General features: G+C 34.5%; 1 protein-coding gene and 1 pseudogene across 1 annotated transcript in view; both read left to right on the top strand.

The window, feature by feature from the left end:
• The window catches only part of CSN2 (casein beta), a 41,396-nt gene extending 24,563 nt beyond the window's left edge, over positions 1-16,833 (top strand). The window contains exons 2-8 of the mRNA XM_037831438.1: positions 10,151-10,213; positions 10,971-10,997; positions 11,093-11,119; positions 12,181-12,204; positions 12,300-12,341; positions 13,737-14,267; positions 16,747-16,833. Of these exons, the coding sequence (XP_037687366.1) occupies positions 10,163-10,213; positions 10,971-10,997; positions 11,093-11,119; positions 12,181-12,204; positions 12,300-12,341; positions 13,737-14,267; positions 16,747-16,833 (789 nt within the window). The 5' untranslated portion in view covers positions 10,151-10,162. The remainder of the gene's footprint in view (positions 1-10,150; positions 10,214-10,970; positions 10,998-11,092; positions 11,120-12,180; positions 12,205-12,299; positions 12,342-13,736; positions 14,268-16,746) is intronic.
• Positions 8,591-8,701, top strand: LOC119530731 (annotated as a pseudogene).
• Positions 16,834-17,210: the final 377 nt, after the last annotated feature.

Raw genomic sequence — 17,210 nt, 5'->3', positions numbered from 1 at the left:
GTCTTGGCAGCCATCTATCAAATATAAAAACTTGTCTACATGATTGACAGATCACATAATGTAATAGGTAACTCAGATCCACCACTTACTAGCACTGTCTTTAGCTTTGCCATATGGTATATATACATACCATTGAAAAATTTAGCAACAGTATATATAATGTGATTATTATACAGATTGCACATACTAAATCAGAAGTTTCAAACTAGAATAACTGTAATGGCCAAGCAAATAACTTCAATGAGTAAAACAGAGCTTTCCCTTCACATTATCTTACTAAAGAACTTTAGATTCCTCAGGAACAAACTGAAATATGAACATATCTGTGAAGCTATTCCCCAAACCTCACATAGGTATAGTCATTTTTTATTCTGTGTGTCCATTAGCAGAATACTTTCACCGATGCTGTATGTTAGTCAGTCATCCAGATACATTCATTCACTGAAAAATAGTTATTGAGCAAAACGAGATTCACTTGTCTAGCTCTTGGTTACAACCCTCATTAAACCTATATTCTTTAAGGGTGGCAGATGACACGAACACAAAGAGTTGGGTATCATCAGGGAAAAATAAGTAAAATATATAGCATTCATATTGCACTGTGTGATAAAAAGAAAAATAAATGAAGGAGGGGGTAAAAATATTAGGAGTGCTGAGCAACATGGTTAGGAAAGCCTCACTGCAAAAGGGAGCAAAGACTTGAAGGAAGAGACGTAGGTGGCCCATGCAGTTAATCTGGGAAAGCATCCAGACCATAGAAACAGAAAATGCAAAGATGTGAAAATCTGATTGCAAGAAAAAAACAACAGGAGGAGAAAAATTAGGGATACCAAGTCTGAACAACTTTTGAGGAAGATATTTCACCTCACCTTCCCCTGCAAAGAGTAGGAGACATTTGGGAATTATTACCAAACGAATGGGTCCAAGAGAAGGAGTATTTTTTTTTTAATGGGAGAAATCACAGACTGTTTGTAGTTTCATGAGAAGGATCCATTAGAGAGGGGAAAAGAGTGCACAAAGTTTCCTTGATTTGGCAGGAAGGATGGTTTCAAGGGCACAAGTACAGTGTTTGGCCTTTGCTAAAAGCAATGATAATTCCACAGAAGTAACAGACCGAAAATATGGAAAAAGACATAGTTGGGGTAGAGATATGGTGATGGAAACTTTTAGTCCCATTTCCTATTGCTTGTATTTTCTCAGTAAAAAATAAGGTCATCTGTTTATGAAAATGAAAATGGGAAAGCAGTGTTGTTTATTTCAGTTTTAAGTAATGGAATGTGGGAGGAAAACAGAATGTGACTGCCTGACATCATACAGAGCTATGAGGCTAGTGACCTTCAGTTTAAAGTGAAACCAATTGTCGTGGTTGAGTATTTTTCTCAGCCACATTCACAGGGGCAGCAGGTAGAATTTGTATTAACCTGGGAGATGACTCAGCTAAGCCAATATAATAAAGTCAGAAATGAGAAAGGAGTTTGAGGGTATATGCAAGGGTGTGATAATAATGATTAACCGTGACATTCAAACTGGGAAAATGAGGACACAGAGACATAAGGGGCTTGAGGGACATTGAAAAATTGACAGGATTATTGGAAGATCCTATGGGATCAGGTAATTAGTGATTTAAGATTTTTAATATGGGGGTGTTATTTGGTAGAAAAGAAATGGTATAGAAAAGTAAGAAGAATGAAATTAAGATTATAGAGTGGTGAAATTATTATACGCCAAAGTCTGGGTATCAGTCCCACCACATTTATGATTTGCTTGCTAGCGAGGACTATGTCATCCTCATCTTTGTATTGGTAATTTTTGCATTGTCTAGGATAATTGTTCTCAATCTGGGGTGATTTTTCCCCTCAGAAGATGTTTGGTGATTTCTTGTGATGTTTTTGGTTCTTAAAGCTGGGGTAATGGTGTTACTGGCATCTTATGGGTAGTCTAGCATATAGTATGTACTCAATAAATGTATCCTGAACTAGAGTGAAATTTTATGATTACATGTAAAGAACAATTACTAGTGTGCCCTATGAATCAGTGTCTTGGGCTATATGCTTCCGTGATGCCTACTTAGAGAACACTTTTCTTATTCCGTGTTTCTTGATTGACTTTGTAAGTTGGTAGCTATGTTGCAAATAACTAAGACATTTTATTATATTTGAATTAACTAATGAAAGAGTTAAAATACTCTATAAGAAACTGCTAAGCTATCATATCTACATAGTAATTTGAGTTAATTATGTTCTATTGTTCATAATATTTGAATCATTACATAAAATCCACACTATTTTATTTCCTTTTATTTCCCATGCTTTGGTGAAGTTATTAAACACTGCCTGAATATTACTCAGGAGACAGAGGTTCTAGTACTATCTTTATCTCTAAATAGCTGTATATTTTAAGCAAATAAGGAAGCATCCTAGGACCTCAGTTTCCTCTTCTCTAAATTATGTTTAAAATGCATTATGGATGATATCTAGGGTCTCTTCCAGCTCTTATTTCCTGAATATTTTTGGTTCCTTTATTGTGGTCTTTATCCTGCTTTCATTTCTACTCTTTCTTGGGGATTTTATTTAAATGGCTTCAGTCATTATCTTTATGCTTCACCCAAATTTCATACCTGCATATTTCAGATCTATCACCTAATATTGGAGACAGCTTTGGCTGAACAAATGAAATGCTGTTGATGATGAATAGTCCTAGACCATCTTGCTTTGATTCTGTCTTGCTTCTCACCTGGGACTGTCATATAAAATTTCAAGGGGTTCAATTCTCATTTTAATCCACATCAATGTCAACTCTTTAAGTTGTACAAGGTGGAAGCCTGGGCTGCCCCATATGGCATTCTGCTTCTTACTTTCCATTGGGTTCTGATGACTACCTGATAAAACATCTGGTTTTATCCTAAATCTCTGGCTTTGCAATTGTCCCTTAGACAAGCCTCTTTCTTTAGTGTATTGCTGGTGATTTCCTTGATTATTGTTTTTGCCTACTTTTCTGGCCCAATGCCAATCATAACTATACTGATTAATGTGACTCAAAATTGGTGAGACAGTACCAAGAAAGTGCTGCATTTATTGAATAATATGCCAATATCTTGTTGAGAGAATAAAAAGGTAATGATGAGTGTGTGGGGAATGCATGTTTGTTCCTTTTCTTAGAAACCACCCTTTTTTGCCTGTGGCTTTGGCAACCCATGCAAAGGCATGCTGGGCAGCCAAGCCCTTCCCCATCAGACCTATGGCATTGGGTTCATTTCATCATTTCTTTTCATGGCTTCCTCCTGGCTCAGTATGAGCAGTCTTTAGAATGATTATCAGCTGAATAATTTGGATGTAGAGTAGATGTTGATTTGGGTTTTTAAGCAATATAAAACATATATGCAATTAGGTGTGCCCCATTACACTGTAAATCTAGCATGATGTGAATGCAAGTTTATTATAAAGAAAAATCACTAAGTAAGCCTATAGGAAGTCAATATACTCTGCGTGTTTACTTTAGAAGTATTATTCATCTATCTGTGCTTAAGTCCTGAATATATCTGTTATAGACAGTGAATAGAAAAGTAGAAATAGGAAGAATGGGTAGAGTCAAACAGTCAGCCAATTACATTTGTGAACATCAGTCACTAAACAGGTCAAGAAACGTAGAAGCTGCTTTTGTGAATAGGAAAAATCAAGCACTTTGAGGCCAGCTTTAGACTCTATTGTGGTACTTTGAGCAGGGTCGTGCTTCCAGAAGCCTTCAGTTTACTTTCCTCCTTCCATCTTCTCTTGTGTTTCTGTGAACATCAAATTACTAAAAAAAAAAAAAAAAAAAAAAAAAAAAAAAAAAAAAAAAAAAAAAAGAAGAGCCCCCAAGCCTGAGTACATTTTAAAGAAATTTATTCCAGAATTTTTTGTTCACTAGAAGTACTCATCTCTCAATGTTAGTGTCCCCCCAAAAACTCTCAATAGCTCTCCTCTATCTGTAAACAAAAATTCATATTCCAGAGGAGCACAAGTTTTGCCCTTCATTATCTGACCCCCTCCTCTTTCTCTATTCTCATTTCTGTCTTTCCCTTCCTTGGAATTCATGATCCAGATTTACTACTCCATTTCGTTGTACTTATTCTTTTTTCATGTCCAAGACTCTGCTCCCCCTTTCCTTTTTGCCTAGATTCTAATGCCTAAAAACACCTTCCTGGGACTCTGGTTGTTCTGACAGATGTGACAATCCCATAGTTCTTCTTACTTTGCCTGTCTTACGTTCATCCCTTCTTCACCTGGCTTCTAGATACGGCTCAGGACTCATGGCCTTGTGGTGACTTTCTTTCCCTCTCCTAATCATCAACTAAAATGAACTCAGTATTCATCTTTTGCCTGTTGTATCTTATGCACAGTTTTATTAAAACAGTTACTACATTTCATCAAAAGTATATTTTCATATCTGTCTAACCATGAAGGCATTGTTCTTTGCAGGGACAAGAAATATACCTTTTTAATTTACTGTTGCATTTCTGACAACTAGTGAAATGCCTGACAAAATTAGATATTTTAACATGGAACACAGTATATGCTTTTCCTTCAACAACCTTCACATCCAGCTATCTTCAGAATTCTGCAGGCATGGCTATTTCTTGGATGTAGTCATCACCAGAAATCCTCTTCTTTCAAATGTTAAAATTTCTGTCTGAGTAAAAGCTGGATCTTGTACTTCTTGTCATTGCTCATTCTCATCAGACCTGGTCTTCGTGTTTTTTACCATCTCCATCTATGTAAGGCCTTTTTAGTGTCCTGGTTTATTGCCCAACTACTGACTTTTCTTCCCTTCTCACACAAACAATATATCATGGTTAGTAGCTTTAGCACAAATATATTCTATCTCCACCCTCCACAATTCCCTTGACCTATTGATATTATACTGCAACAACTGTGCCCTAAGTCTACTTGGATAAAGACAACAATCTGATATTGATTTCAAATCAATATTTTGCTTTTGGATCTTTTTTACTCACTTTTAATTTCCCATTAACCAAAACTTTGCATCATTCTATAGATCCTTAAACCTGTAAACACTTCCTTGACATCTGAGAGTAACACTTTCCACTTCACAGGGAAAGATAAGACCATTTAATTTGAGATTTAACTTCTCTACCCTATATCTCAGAATATGTATTATAATTACCCCATCTTCTCTTCCTTTTCTCCTGTCTCAGAGGAAAACATTCATTTTTCAAAGGTGTAACCCTATTGGCAGTGACTCTGATCCTACAACCTTTTCTCTAGAACTTGATCCATCAATTTATTTTTATCCTTGAGGTGTGTTTCAACTCTATTTCTCCATTGGCCTTTTTCATTTAAACTACGAGTCTTTACTATCCTAAAAAAACCTTCCTGAGACTCTGGTTGTCCTGATAGACATAACAATCCCATAGTTCTCCTTAAGTCTTCTGAATGTCTCAGAAGACTAGCATACACATTTTGACTTTAATTCTTCACAAAATACTTAACTTGTTAATCACATTCAGTGTAGTTCAAAGGTTACAGTGATAATGACTCCCTATGTCCAAAATTTTCTTCTTAGTTACTACTCTAATCAACAGTTGTGTGGCATTTTCACTGTGTATGCTACTTTCTTCTTCTAGCTATTTACTTCCATGGCTGATGTGACACTCTACTGTCTTGATTCTTTTTCTGGCTACTCTGTTTTCTCTCCTGTTTACCTTTGCTCTACCAGATTCTGGGAATAATTGAGCTTTGTTCTTGGAATATTTATCTTCTCACTTACCACCTTTTGCTTAGAGAACTTCATCTACTCCTTTGGCTTGAAAGAAAATGATTTCTATAATTTTACTCATGACTTCTCCTTTGAACACAAATTTAATTTACAACAGCCTCCTGGGTATCCTCAAAATAAACATGTGCAAGATAAAACTAGTATCCCCTTTCTAATTTCAGCCTGGTTTTTTATCATGGTTCATAACATGGCAGACTTTTTAGTCACCCAGGAAATATTCTAATTGTTCTTTTCCCTGGTTCTTGCATTATGCATAATCTAATGTCAAGTTTACCTTTCCATTGCTTAACATGCCCAGCACTGTATTGCTTAGCTGAGGTCACCATTATGTCTAACTTAGACTACAATAGCATATCCCTACCTACTCTACAGGGTCACCTAAGTTAGTGTCATAAAGCCATAAAAGCCAAGTAATTTCATAATTCTTACTTCTTTCACATCTCCCATATTTTTCCCATTTTTCTAGTGAATTATGTCAGACTACATATCTGAAATTTAAAGATATCCACTCCATCAAACCTATGCAAGAGTGACTTATTCTTTATAATCTCTATTTATGCTAAAATGCAGAATGCAATAAACTCAAACCACTCTTTAAAATTATTAATCATGCATTCATTGATCTGCCAATCCCATCAAATATTTCAGCATGGTGAAACTTCAGATCACTTTTGGAAATATGCCTGATCATTCAAATCTTAACATGCTGCCAAGGAGAAGGAAGCAGGCAGGGGGTCCTGTCCTGGCCATGAAGCCCTCCTCCTCATGCCCGTCTTGCTCTTCATGATCCTTCATTTCCTTTAGCCTAAATACTTAACTGCAATTTAATTGTCTCTCAAAATTCTACTCCTTCTTTTGATGCCCAGCTAAAATAGCATCTCCTTAAGGAACAGCTCCCCCTATTCACACCCAGCACCATTGCCCACTTCCTCAATCCAGGCATAAATAAATTCTGTATATTTAAGTCAAAATGCTACACCGATTTTATTTTATAGCAAAAATCTCAAGAGAGTTAAAACCTGGGCTGTGGGGCACTGTGTATGACCAAGTAGAATCATCTGTAGTCAGACAGACCTGGGTTTAAATGTTATCTCTGCCACTTACAATCAATATGATTTTAGCAAGCTACTTAACATTTTGTTGTCTTGGTTTCCTCAACCAAAGTATGAAATGATGCTTTTGTGAGGCTTAAAGAAGACATCTGTGAAGTGCTTAATGGCTGGCATAGGATTAGCATTAAGTAAAAGGTAGCCATTTTATGATAATCATTATTATGCCCAAAATAAAAATAGATAATCAACATTTGCCAAATAAATAAGTCTCCATGACACTATGCAAAACTTTTCTGACAGATTTACCCAGAACAAAGGAAATTTCCCTAAATTAGTCACCTAGATTCCTTCTCTGAAGAAGGTTTCATTCCTCTTGTGTACAAAATATTGGTTTAAAGTTAATGACTTACTTTTCCCAAATCAAGTGACCCTGGGAGCTAAGCAATTTGCCTGACATTATTCAGCTATCATCACGGACTTCTCTACCTAGTCAGTTTCTCCACTGCAGGACAAAACACTAACAGCTGCTTAGGTTAGCATTAAATTGAAGCCATGTGAAACCCCTGCATATCTCTGATGTTCTCAGAGAATTCTTCCTTAGCTGGAATCTTGAGGTCCCATTGGGCACTAAAGTGACCCAATTATGCACACAGTAACACAAAGGCCAGTGTCCTTGTCCTACAGTTATTGTCCTTAGCCATTGGATAACTGTACTTCCTGGACAGGTTTCCTTCATCAGCTTGTGAATTGCTCCCTTGTGTAAGTGCTCCTCAGAATTTCTAGGGACAGATAATGGATGGAAATCATTTTCTAATCACGCAGACTTCTTGGAATTGAAATTCCCTGCTGATTTTATTTCAAACCACAAAATTAGCATATCATTAAACACAATATATAAAAAGCCAGAAAAGCAGACAGATCATCATCCTCTCAGCTCCACCTTCACTTCTTGTCCTCCATCTTGGAAGAAAGGTAAGAGTTTCAGATATAAATTCAATATATCCCCTTTAGCTGGGTTGAGATATAGGAAAAACAGAATTGCTTAAAACAAATTCTTTTAAATAAGAGTATTTAAGATAAAGCTGACAATATTTTCAAAACTTAAGTTAAAAAATAGAAGTGCCTGGAAGGATTTGGTAAAAATTCTAAACAATATAGGTTTTATGAGTTTAAGAAAATGTAGTGCCACAAATTATATATTTTAGTACAAGGCTAGTTAGTAGGCTATATCAAGAAGAGATTTCTTTCTTGAACTAAGTAAGTCTTCTGACTTGATTTAACACGTAATAGCCATAAAAACAACCATATTCAAATTATCATATGGGAAGATGAATAATTACTAGGAACAGGTAGTATTTAGAGGTGGCTTACTTAGTCAAAAATTGAGAGACCATGGACTAAAGTTAATAGCACAATTATAAAAATGTTCTTTCAATTGTAATAAATGTACCACACTAATGCCAGGTGTTAATAATATGGTGGTACATGGGAGCTCTGTATTTTAGGCATGATTTTTCTGTAATCCTATAACTTCTCTAATTAAACCATACTACAAAAAAGAAAAAAAAAAAGAAACTGAAAGAGTACTTTGGGAATATGTACATTTGGAATGTTAATAAATAATTTTAGTTTAAGAGAAAAATGCACTCACCAAACTTGTTTACAACATTCAACTTCCCAGTTTATCATCTAGTTTATGATATCTCAAAATTATATTAAAATAGAAATATGGAAATACAGAGTCATGTTTAAAAAAGAAGCAAATACTTACCTTGCAGGGGAGATACCATGATCACAAAGATAGTTTTCCCATTAGTTATCCATTGCACTGCAGGTATAGAGGGTCTGCCTTTGCTCTCTCCCCTGTATAAAACAAAACAAAACAAAAACAAAGGAAGCAAAGTGTTTCACTTTGTATGGAAATTCGAGATAGGACAGAGATGATTTGGAAACAAAGGAAAGACATGACTTGGAAGCAAGTGTATCTTAGAGTATATATCAGTAATGAAATTCTGACTTAACTGGTTTATAAAATGTTGGGTAAGAAATATAAGAAAGCAATGGATCCTTCCTAGATATTATGATCTGTAATAAAGCACCATAGTATTGGTGAATCATGACAAAAAATTTTATTTGGAAACTTATGCAGGTCTTAGGGAAAAAAAAAATAATTATGTAACCCCTTTGAGAAAAGTATGGAAAAATTATTTCTTTTCCCTAATAGAATTATTTTCAGTCTTCAAATATTGGAAAGAAAGTTTTGCAAATGAATTAGGGACTTTTTCCTGAAATATTTAGAGTTCAGATGGTTAGTTTAAGAATCTGAGAATGGAGATTATGTGCAAAGGGATATTATGGCACACACATTATTTTTGACAAGAAATTGTAGACCATACAATGAAACCAAGCAAGGAGGCCAGTTAGTGCATTTTGTTCAAAACTGTTACTTGTGTATCACAAGAAACGATTGCCCAGGGGAAGGAGAGGAGAAGAGCTTTTGGTAAATCACCAGGAGGCACATTTTGACACAAAGAAAGGGCGACATGGCACAGTGTATGCTCTCTAGAATCATATGGCATAAAGCAGAAAATAGAGCATTAGCTGCATCTGGATGAAGACCAGAGTGGGTATAAATGGAGAAAAAAACAAATCAATCAGTCCAAGGAAGCATCTGGAAAGAGGCACAATTTGAAATGTTAAAATGAAATTATTGGTTTTACTGGAATTTAAAAAATGTGTGTAAACTAAATATTCATGGAAAACTTTTAGTTTAGTAAAATAAAAATAAAATATGATCTTGAAGAAAACATCTTCTTTACATACATTTTCTTTGATCCGTCTTTCTCCAATAGAATGGAGGTGCATCAGGGCCAACACTTCTAAATTTTGTTCACTGTTGTATCCCCAGTACCTAGATAACATCTGGCAATAAGTGGTGCTTAATAAATATTTTTGAGCAAATGAATTAATCAACAAATCTTTCCACAAATATTTATAATATCTTTTTACATTTCAAGAAAAGTATATTACTTTGAACAGGATGAAAAAGAGTCAGATAGAGGTGCTACAAAGCTGAAAAACATGAATGGCTGACAATGAAGTTTGAATTTTATAGTAAGAATAGGGAGCCACAGTAGACTTTGGCCTTGATCGTTTGATAAAACCTCTTATCAGTATTTTTTTTCTAAAATAAGACATTTTTATTTTATTTATTATACATTATCTTTGGATTTGTTAAAGGAAAAGTAACCCTACGTAAGTAAAAAAAAAAAAAAAATCACATTGACCAACCAATTACTATGTCCTCATTTCCCCACCCACAGGATCTGGTAACAATGAAGGTCCTCATCCTTGCTTGCCTGGTGGCTCTTGCTCTTGCAAAGGAGGTAAGTAGAGAGGGAAATTTCAAAATATTTAAGATCTAGTAGACTATCTGATTTTGTGTAGTGAATAATGTCTAACATTTTTAAATGTTCAAGAAAAAGCAGATTTTCAACAGATTTTTTTTGGCTCCTGAGAAAATGGTTCACCTTACCAGTGTCTTGATTCAGATTCTTGCAGGGCTACAAATCTGAATCAAATGTTTTCTACACCACTGTGTCACCAGTCCCTAAAGAAAAAACAAACAAACCAGCAAGCAACCAACAAAATCATAAGAAACATAAAAATAACACCAAAAAAGAGTGATATTGCACAAATACAATTGCATGACATTTTGTGCAAACTAGATAAATAGATATTATTCCAATGGTAAAATATACATATTCCTCACCTTAGGTGTTGGGTCAAATCCTATCTGTGTGTGTACAAAGACACTCAAAGCATGGAATAGCAGGCAGTGCTAAAATAACCGTAATTACAATCATTATAAAATGTTTAAGATGAATTGAAATAATTTCTTTTTGTTATTCATCAAAATCCCTGTTATTCATTCCCATAACATAAAAATATTCCAATAGAAAAGTTACTAAATAGCAAAGGCATTATAACAACTGCTTTTCAAGTCTCTTGAAAGACAAATAGCGTTATTTTTTATTTATCAAATTAATTTTTGCACAAACAAGGTAAAAATTAAGTAAGAAAAATGTTAATTATGAGTTAGCCATAGGTACTAAAATGGTGGTGTCCCTTTTTTCTTTACAGAAGGAAGAACTTAGCGTATCTAGTGAGGTAAGTCATTTTTTGATTCAGAGAAAATTTTCCAACCATGAAACAATAATTATATGGATACTCACCTGGTTAATTTTTTTGTTTCCCCTTTACAGACTGCAGAAATTCTTTCAAGCAGTGAGGTAAGAGGAGTTTCATTCACAGGCAGTTTTCTAGTTTTAGAGCAGTAAAGAGCTATGCTTATGTTTCTATACATTAGGGTAGTTAAGTCAATGCTACTTCATTCTGACATACAACTTCTAATGTAAATCCCCAAATAATATGTTTGTGGATAGAATAAATGTCTGGAGGATTTAGTAGTCTAGCAGTTTCTAAATTGACTTGCTACTTGAATTTGTAAGACACTTTGCCCCCTTTTTAAGAACAATATAGTTCTGTTTTCTGTGTTCACTTTTTACTGAGCTCTACTCTGACCTCATTCATTATTTTGGTAATCCTTTATTGAGCACCTTCTATGACTCAGACATTGCCTAGGAGCTGGTGATGCAAACTGAAAAGATAGGAATGCAAATAGCAAAGAGCTTGCAATATGAGGAGGCAGGCATGCATATGGACATGTTTCGCAATTACAGTTGTTAAGAAGCAATGAGAGTTAGCGTAATCCTAAATCTACCTGAGGAACCGAGTAGATATTTACCCTTTGTAAGTCTATCACCTGTTGATTAATGGTATATTGATATATTGTGTCTCTTCAAGAAGTGTTTTAAGCTCCTTAGGGGTATTTATTTCTTGTAATTCATTGACACACTTTCTTTGATCTTGAAGTTTAACAAATGAACTAAGAATGATTAGCAGAATGTACCAATGATTATTAGAACATATTTTCAATGAGTATTATTATTTTAGAATCAGATGGGGTATTAGAGATCATTTGTTGCTATAGGAAGGGAGGGTAGGGGTAAAGAGAAATTAGCATCTATTAAATGTACCATGTTCACTAATTTTCTTTTCTCTCTTTACTGAATTCTTCTATCTGTCTTTTTTTTATAAAATAGATTTATACAGAATAGTGTAATATATAACCTTCAGGAGTTATCCTAAGTCGTGGACAACATTACCAAATAAGTTATCCACATTAACCTATTAATTGCTTTCATTTTCTGATTTATACTGACATAGAATAGCTGCTTTCTTGACCAGAAATCATTAAAACTAAACTTGATTTGTTTTTATTTTGCTGAAGGAATCCATTACACAAGTCAACAAGGTAAACCCTTCATATTTAAATGTACATATTTTTAAAGTTTCTCATGTTTAAATTTTACAGATGATAACATTTCTCTATTCATGGTATGTTTTTAGCAGAAACTTGAGAAGGTTAAACATGATAAACAACAAAGAGAGGTAATTTGTTCATGATGAGTATATTTAAAAAATTATTATGAAATACACATACAAAAATATTATATCTATGTTCAGTCTAAATAATAATAAAATAAATGGCATGCATTCACCAACCAGTGTAAGAAGTGAACATTGACAAAGTCAATGTATATTCTCCAACATAAATGCATTTTTTTAAACTTCTGATCAGTTTTGAGAGTATAAATTAAATACCTAAGAAAAATTATCGATTTAGTCTTTTTATTAACAGTATACCTGTTTCAACAAATGCATATCAGTAGGAACATTTCCAAGTTGGGAACTATGTTCTTCTTATTCTCAAGGTAGTGACGCAAGGTAATAGGGAGGCAATAGGGCACAGAATCCTAACTTGATCATTTATCAGCTGTGTGACTTTGGCCTCAAGTTTCTCTGTACCTCAATTGCTTCATCTGTAAACTGAAGCTGAGAATATCTACCCCATAGGAGAGTTGAGCTGGCACGTAATGAATAATGCATAGTTTCACAATAAACACTTTTTAGGTTTTAGTTATTGAATACTTGATGTTATTAGAGCATTTCCATTAGACAGAGGGAAGAAGGAAGTATAGAGCAATTGAAAAGACAGTTGTGTGACATTAACATACAATAATTAAGTAGCAGCACTTGCTTAAAAATCAAGGATTTTCCTGGAAAACCTAAAATTCTATATTTAACTAAATTACATTTATAGTAATATATACCTAATTGTAATATTCTAGCCTCCCTGTTTTATCATGAAAGTTGATTGTTTGATGTTCACACAAAATATTTTCTAAATTAAATTGAATTTGCAAACTGATGCCTGTGAAGGACTCTAGATAACTACCTTCTACCAAGGAAAAGCCATGCTAGAGATTGGTGGGTGTTAAATAACTCCCTGAATTTAGCCACAAATTAAGACTGATTTTTTGTTAAAGCAAAACAAAAGCAAATCTTGGAGTTGCCCCCCTCTAAGTCTCTTAAAATACATCTCCTTTCAGCATATAAAAAACAGTTTGGTCTATTATCAACACCAATGTCGAAAGCTGATGCCCTTTGAAGACCAAGTATATAACTACAGTTATCCAGGTGACTCAGGAAAAGGTGGAAAAGTCTTGAAATCCCCAAACATTGTTTTTAGTTTGGAGTGTGAGTTCACCTATGAAGTGAGTGAATTAATGAGAAATCCTTCAAAAGTCATTTTACTTGTTATTTTTCACATGACCCCAAATAATTCCTTAACCAAGATGAGTAAAGGATTATCTTTTTTTCTTTTCTCTCATTGTGAACATATGTTGTGCCAATTATGGTTCTCCAAGAGAGAATAGATTAATTCATTATGAACAACAGCTATGGCTGAATCATGGCCTCAAAAATTCCTTTTCTTCTTTGCAGGAGGAATTCCAGGATAAAATCCACCCCTTTATCCAGCCACAGCCTCTAATCTATCCTTTTGCTAAGCCCCTCTCTTACCCTGTCCTTCAACAAAACATCCTGCCTCTTGCTCAGCCTGCTATGATGCTGCCTTTCCTTCAGCCTGAAATGATGGGAGCCCCCAAAGATAAAGACAGCATCCCCCTTAAACACAAAGTTATGCCCATCCTTAAATCTCCAACAGTGCCCTTTCCTGGCAGTCAAATCCTGACTCTGAATGGTCGTGAACGTCTGTACCTTCCTCAACCTCTGCTCCAGCCCTTTATCCAGCAGCAACAACCTCAGCCTTTTCCTCAGAGTTCTGTGATGCCTTCTTGGCTCCAGCTGTCTCTCCCACAGCCCCAAATCCTGCCTGTTCCCCAGCAAATGATGCCCTATCCCCAGAGAGAGATGCCTGTCCAAGCCTTTCTGCTGTACCAAGAGCCTGTACTTGACCCTACCGAGGAGTTCTCTATGACTCAGCAACTTGCCCAAGTTTACAACCCCATTACTGTAAGTTCAATTAACTTACTTTGCTGTTTCAATCCTAGTATGCATATATTGTTAGAATAAATGACAGCTCTAAAGTGAAAGAATAAATGCATATGTTCATGGATCCAAAAAGCAGAACGTTTAGATACACGATAGACTCAGCTGAGTTTTTGTTTTTTTGTTTTTCCAAAAATCCCAATGCCTATCCTCACCCCCAGAAATTCTGAAATAATTGTTATGATTTTCTATGTAGGGAAGCTGAGTGGTAGGAATGCTTGCAGGGATTCTGATTTAATTGTTCTTTTTGAGAACCTTTAATTTAGATAAAGAAGGTATAGGCTTATTTAAGCTAGAATTAAATTCAATAATCTGATTTTACTTGGAATAAAGAAGATTTATTATTTTATATAGTTTTGCAGTTTCCCTTATGTCTATCTATTCCCCACGTGTCTTCCTTCACAACACCTTTTCCTTGATATATGTGCATATAAGAGCAAAAAATTGAGATGTTTATTTCATTACTCAAAGCATTCTTAGGGCAAATGTTTTTGCCAAGATATGCAGTATATGCATATTTTTTTATTTCCTTATTTTTAAGGTCTAAGAGGATTGCAAAGTTAATGATTCTTCCTCATTTTTGGTGAGTTTTGGGGGGTTGGAAATTAGACTTATCATTTGTTAGTTCATGATTGTGAATGTTTCGTTATCTTGGATAAGCCTAAAAGAGTGGCAAACTCAGTTAATGTACTAGCTTAATTATTAGTTATCAATTTATTCTCAATGGTTATCTATTTTTTTACTAACTTAAAATTTTGTATTTTTTTTTTATTAGAGTTGTGGCTTTATAAAACAATCATGCATAAACTAAAGGATTCCCATATATTTCCCTGTGATTAACACCTGTGGTAGATTTATTAAAATTGATGAAAGCACATTTTTATAATGTGCTATTATCAATAGTTCATGGCTTAACTTGGGGTTCATTGTTTGTGTTGTGCAGTTCTATGGATTTTTTTCCTTTTATTTTGCTCTAGTAACATATATACAACTTAAAATTTCCCCTTTAAACCACATTCAAATATATAATTAAATGCTACTAACTGCCTTTACAATGTCAAATTACATATTTTTATGTTTCAAATAAAACGTAAAACATATTTTGTATCTGTGTGGACAGATTTGAATGATTTGCTTCTAAATGCCTATATCTTTACATTTGATTACCCTCAGTTTTAGGAAAAAGAAAAATAGTTATCTTTTTTTTATGTGAATATGTTTGAGCTTTTTTTAAAATATTGGCTTGCATTCTTGTTTCTAACTTTGGGTTTGTATGATTTTTTTTTTTAATCACTTGGAATTTGTATGGTATCTTTTAATTCATGAGTCAAAATAAAATTAATTAGTGCAGGGTTAAAAAAAGAATAGAGGATAGCTTTAGGACTGTTAAGATACAAATCCTTTTGTGATCATGATAGATTAGACATTTCACCAAAACGATTTCAAGTGAGATGGTGTATGATCCTATAGAAACTTTTATATGCTTCCAAGGGAGGGCAGGGTGGGAAGTATTTGTAATAAGATCTCTTGTGAATTAATCAAACTAAAATTGCAAATGGGGCAAGATAAATAGTTATATCATTTAACAAAACTAATAATATATTTTCTTCCTAATCCACAGAATTGACTGCGAATGGACTTTGTGGCCTATTTTCTATCTTTGAATCATGTTATGAAAAATTATTTTTGAATTAATCCACATTTACAAAAATGAAAGTTTATTATTTTCTTTATGTTATGTATGGTATTCATCTTCATTTGAATTTGACTCATAGAGTCTTTACCCTTTGCAAATTTTAATTCAATTAGTGCCATAGAAGTTCAATTGTGAGTTGGAAACACTATAAACACATATTTATAATATGTATAAAAATGGTTTCTGGAATTGTGCTTATTATTATTTCTTAAAAACCTATTTCCTCTCCAGTCATTTCAATAAATTAATTCTTTAGGCATATTTAAGTTGTCCTGTCTTTATTACAATTTTTCAAAGCTAATTGGCTCCTTTAATGTTAACTTTAGACTATGGGTTATTATTGGCATTAAAAAATAATCATGGAAGGATGTTTTGACATTGAGTAAAATATCATTAAAGATATCAAAAAGTGGAGGAAAAGGTAGGGTGATCATATGTACTGGTTTACTCTAGAAATACTTGCATTATGTCTATTGCCCCAGTTTAATTATTATAGCTGTGCCTTTCACTGTCAAACATATCCAGGATTGGATGTTAAATTGTATGGACACCCTAAGAAAAGAACTTCAAATCTGAAATCCGAATTGCAACTTTGCCAAGTGGTAGCTAAGTGACGGCAGGCAAGTTACCCAGTCTCTCTGAATTTCAATCTTTGCATCTACAAAATAGTTCATTGAAAGGGTTTCTTGATGTTTTATGGAGATAACAGTAATGTGATTATATGATGGGTACTCCCTATTGATCCAGATTGCTGAACCACTTACACCAAAGCAGCTGCAGCTACTTCATAATCAGAATGAGCTGGGTTATGTGGTTTCAATCACTGATGCCTAAGAAAGTGAGGCCTATGTGAAGCTCTGACAGCCATCGCTGTCTTAGTTTGCCAGAGCTGCTATAACAAAATATCACAGACTGGTGTTATTTTTTCCCGGTTTTGGAAGTCAGAAGCCTGAAATCAAAGTAGCAGTAGGTCATGGCTTCCCAGAAATCTGTAGCATTCTGGTGGTGGCTTGCTGGCAATCAATCTCTGCCTCTGTCACATGGCCATCTGTTTCCTTCAGTCTCCTCCTGTGGCTTCTGTTTCCCTGTATAAATTTCCTTTGATTATGAGGACTCCAGACATACTGGATTAAGGCCCACTCTTTTAATTTTTCCTTGAACACTCCAACTGCATTCCTTTGCAGAGTCTGATGAGGAGTAGTGAGCCTAAG

The sequence above is a fragment of the Choloepus didactylus genome, chromosome 3 (assembly GCF_015220235.1).
Source record: "Choloepus didactylus isolate mChoDid1 chromosome 3, mChoDid1.pri, whole genome shotgun sequence".
In the NCBI taxonomy this organism is placed as follows: Eukaryota; Metazoa; Chordata; class Mammalia; order Pilosa; family Megalonychidae; genus Choloepus; species Choloepus didactylus.
This window is presented reverse-complemented; position numbering and strand designations above follow the sequence as displayed.